The sequence below is a fragment of the Aplysia californica genome, unplaced genomic scaffold (genome assembly GCF_000002075.1).
Source record: "Aplysia californica isolate F4 #8 unplaced genomic scaffold, AplCal3.0 scaffold00306, whole genome shotgun sequence".
In the NCBI taxonomy this organism is placed as follows: domain Eukaryota; kingdom Metazoa; phylum Mollusca; class Gastropoda; order Aplysiida; family Aplysiidae; genus Aplysia; species Aplysia californica.
This window is the reverse complement of record NW_004797576.1, coordinates 661,688-665,021: the sequence shown is the minus strand read 5'-3', so window position 1 is coordinate 665,021 and position 3,334 is coordinate 661,688. Positions and strand designations below refer to the sequence as shown.

The following is a 3,334-nucleotide window of genomic DNA, read 5'->3' as shown; positions in this document are numbered from 1 at the left end:
TGGGGGTTCCACAAATACAAGCAAATTCTTCATTTTCGAGCAGTTTTCAAAAACTTGAGCTGAACTCATGTTTACGACCAATAAGGGATCCGACCTCGCTATGATGGACTTTGGGCCAAGCAGAGCTTAGAATAACGTCATTACCCCTCCCCCCTTCTAAAAAAAACTTTAAAAAAGAAAAATAGACTAGTAAGCACAAAGCAAAATCAACAGGAAGCAGAAATCTTTTCGTTACAAAGCAATTTCGCTAAATACAATATATATATATATATAGTATATACATGTATATATATATATATATATATATGTATATAATATATGCAGGACCAGAAAATATGTTGGCTATGAGTGTGTTTCGCTATGTGTGTGGGTGTGCTTTGTTATGTGCTAATTTTGCAGTGTGTATGCTGGACTGTGAATAAACTATAACATGTCCGTATACTGTGAATAAACAAACTATTACTAAAGTATATATGTATATTGAAGGCACCAACCGTGCAGGACTGTGAATAAACAAGCTATAACATAGTCTGTTTACTGAAGGTACTGACTGTACTGGACAGTGAAAAAACAAACTATAACATTGTATACTGAAGGTACTGACTGAGCTATGAAGTCGTTCAGCTCGGCAGGCCACTGATCAGTATGACGTAGTGTTGGGGCTGGGCTCCTGGAAAAGAAAAACAAAGGGAAAAATTACTATAATTTATTCTGATAAAACTTTTACGACACCCGCAACACAATTAGGTCATACAAGTGCCGAACATTAGTGTTACTAGCGAGTAAGGTATAAAACAAGGAGAAAAGCTAATAACACATACGGACACCTTAAGAAGAAACAAAAGCCTGTCACGACACACTGACAAGGTCACGATTGCTCGCAGTAGACATGAAATTGGACCTCCGAGTAGGGAGTTGGTCGGTTTTATTTGTTTGATTGTTTGTGTGGCTGTGTGTTTGAACGGTTCTTTTGTTGTTGTTTTTTGTTTTGCTTTGGGGTGTTTTTTTTGCGGGGCTGTGGGGAAAAAGAGGGGGGGGGGTACTTTATGTTGTGTTTTATTATATTTATTCATATATTTAAAAAATAATTAATTCTAATTTTTGTCGTTGTTATTTTGTTGTTGTTTTGTTGTTGTTGTTTTTTTGTTGTTGTTTTTTTGTTGTTGTTTTTTGGGGGGTTGTCTCTTTTTTTTTGGGGGGGGGTTCTTTTTTTTTCGATGGGGGAGGGGGGCTCTTGACGTGACTGCATAAAGTTTTTCATCCACATGTGCCCACGTTTAAAAATACCACAGCAGGCAGCCATGTTATCATAAAACACACACAGGGGCTGATCGACGGAAACGCCGTTTCATAAACCACTCAACCAAATGGAAATAATATCACTGTCTACACAATGGAAATGATCTTGCAGTCTCCCCAATGAAAATAACATAATAGTCTATCCGATGGAAATACGACAGAAGTCTATTACAGTCGCAGCCCCATTTGATGGACGAGGGCTGAGGAGAAATCAAAAGCCACCCATTCGATTGAGTCTGAGACTCTTGAGCAATATTCACAAATACGTTCCACGCCCACTGACGGAGAGTTGTGTGAGGCAGAATCCCAAGTCTCGTACCAAAGAGCGACGGCAGTTGCTGGTATACTGAGAGAAGTGTTAATACAGCGAACCTACAAAGCAATATAAATATATTTAGGATACATTAAACAGATGGGCTAACGGATATGGCGGATATTATGTAGATGAACGGATGGATGGATGGAAGAGTGGGTGGGCAGGCGGACACATGGATTTTTTAAAGCATTTTACGGCAATTGCAACACAATTAGGTCATATAACTGACGAAGATTAGAGGCGTTACAAGAGAGTAACAAAAATAAAAAAGAAGGAGGAGCGATAAAGACGATAGTTGTTTGATAGGAAAGAAGGAGCAAACGACACCATAGCACCCGCCAACCACCCACACACATGGGTGGGTGGAAGGATGGATGGATGGATGGATGGATGGATGGATGGATGGATGGATGGATGGATGGACGGATTAATGGTTGGAAGGATGGATGGATGAAAGGGAGGATGGATGGGTGGGTGGATAGATAGATGGATGGAGGGATGGATGGATGGATGGGTGGGTGGATGGAAGAGTGGGGGCAGGTGGACACTTGGATGGATGGATGGAAGGATGGATGGATGGATGGATGGATGGACGGATGGATGGACGGATGGATGGATGGATGGATGGGTGGATAAGCGGACGGGGGGATCGGTGAAGGTGGTGGGGTATGTGGGAAAGGTGAAAATATGGACGGTTGTATGGAAAGAAAGAAAGGTAGACAGACAGATGGCTGACTGTCAGGCCACGTAAAGGTGTCTAAAGAGAAACACACAGAAACAATAACAACCATTTAGTATTAGTAGAGGGTTTTACGGCGCTAGCAACTGCATAAGGTCATAATAATGAGCGCCACAAGATTAGGAGTTACAAGAGAGTAACAAACATAAAAAAGAAGAAGGGGAGATAAGGACAATAGATATTTGATAGGAAAGAAGAAGCAAACCACACCAGAGCACCCGCCAACCACCCACTAACAGCCATTTAGAGTAACCGAAAAGCATGACAGACAGACAATATAAAACATCCAGGGAATAGTAGAGTAATAAGGTCGCCCCGTAGCACCCCCCCCCCCCAAACCACTCACATGACTGACTAGTAGTAGCGCCCTTGAGATGTTCGCAAAACCAACGAATGTGGATTTTATTTAATGTAGATGCTTCACGCCCACATCGACACAATTTAGGTCATTTAGAAGACGGATCAACCTGAACCAAGAGGGATGAAAAGTCTCAGCAGAAAGAGTAAGATTTTATTAAATAGAAAATATCTCCTAGTACACGAAACGAACCCGCGTCTTCTGTGTACGATGGCGAAATGTCTTACCCACACAACAAACGTCGGTATAAATCCCTGTAGCATGTCTACGTTTCAGTTTAAGCTAGAGTTTTACGATACTTGCAACACAATGAGGGCATTTAAGTGCCGAAGAATAGATGTGTTACAAGAGAGTAACAAACACAAAACGATGGAGGAGAGATAAGGAAGATATATGTTTGATAGGAAAGAAGAAGCAAACCACCCACGAACCACCCACAGCATGTCTAACATTTACAGACGCCAGTGAGCTGACAGATGGACAGATCAACCAAGGGACGAAAGGAGAAACGAGCAGTTGGCAATGTGAGCGGCTGGAACAACACACAGATAGATAGATGGATTAATAGACAGATAGACAGACAGACAGACAGACAGACAGACAGACAGACAGACAGACAGAA

At 41.6% G+C, this 3,334-nt stretch overlaps 1 protein-coding gene across 1 annotated transcript in view; it reads right to left on the bottom strand.

Annotated features, from left to right (window-relative positions):
• LOC101851510 (myosin-IIIb) overlaps nucleotides 1-3,334 on the bottom strand; it is a gene marked incomplete at its 3' end in the record, with an annotated part of 129,101 nt that overhangs the window by 36,177 nt on the left and 89,590 nt on the right. The window contains 1 exon segment of the mRNA XM_035970685.1: nucleotides 605-670. Coding sequence (XP_035826578.1) covers nucleotides 605-670 — 66 coding nt within the window.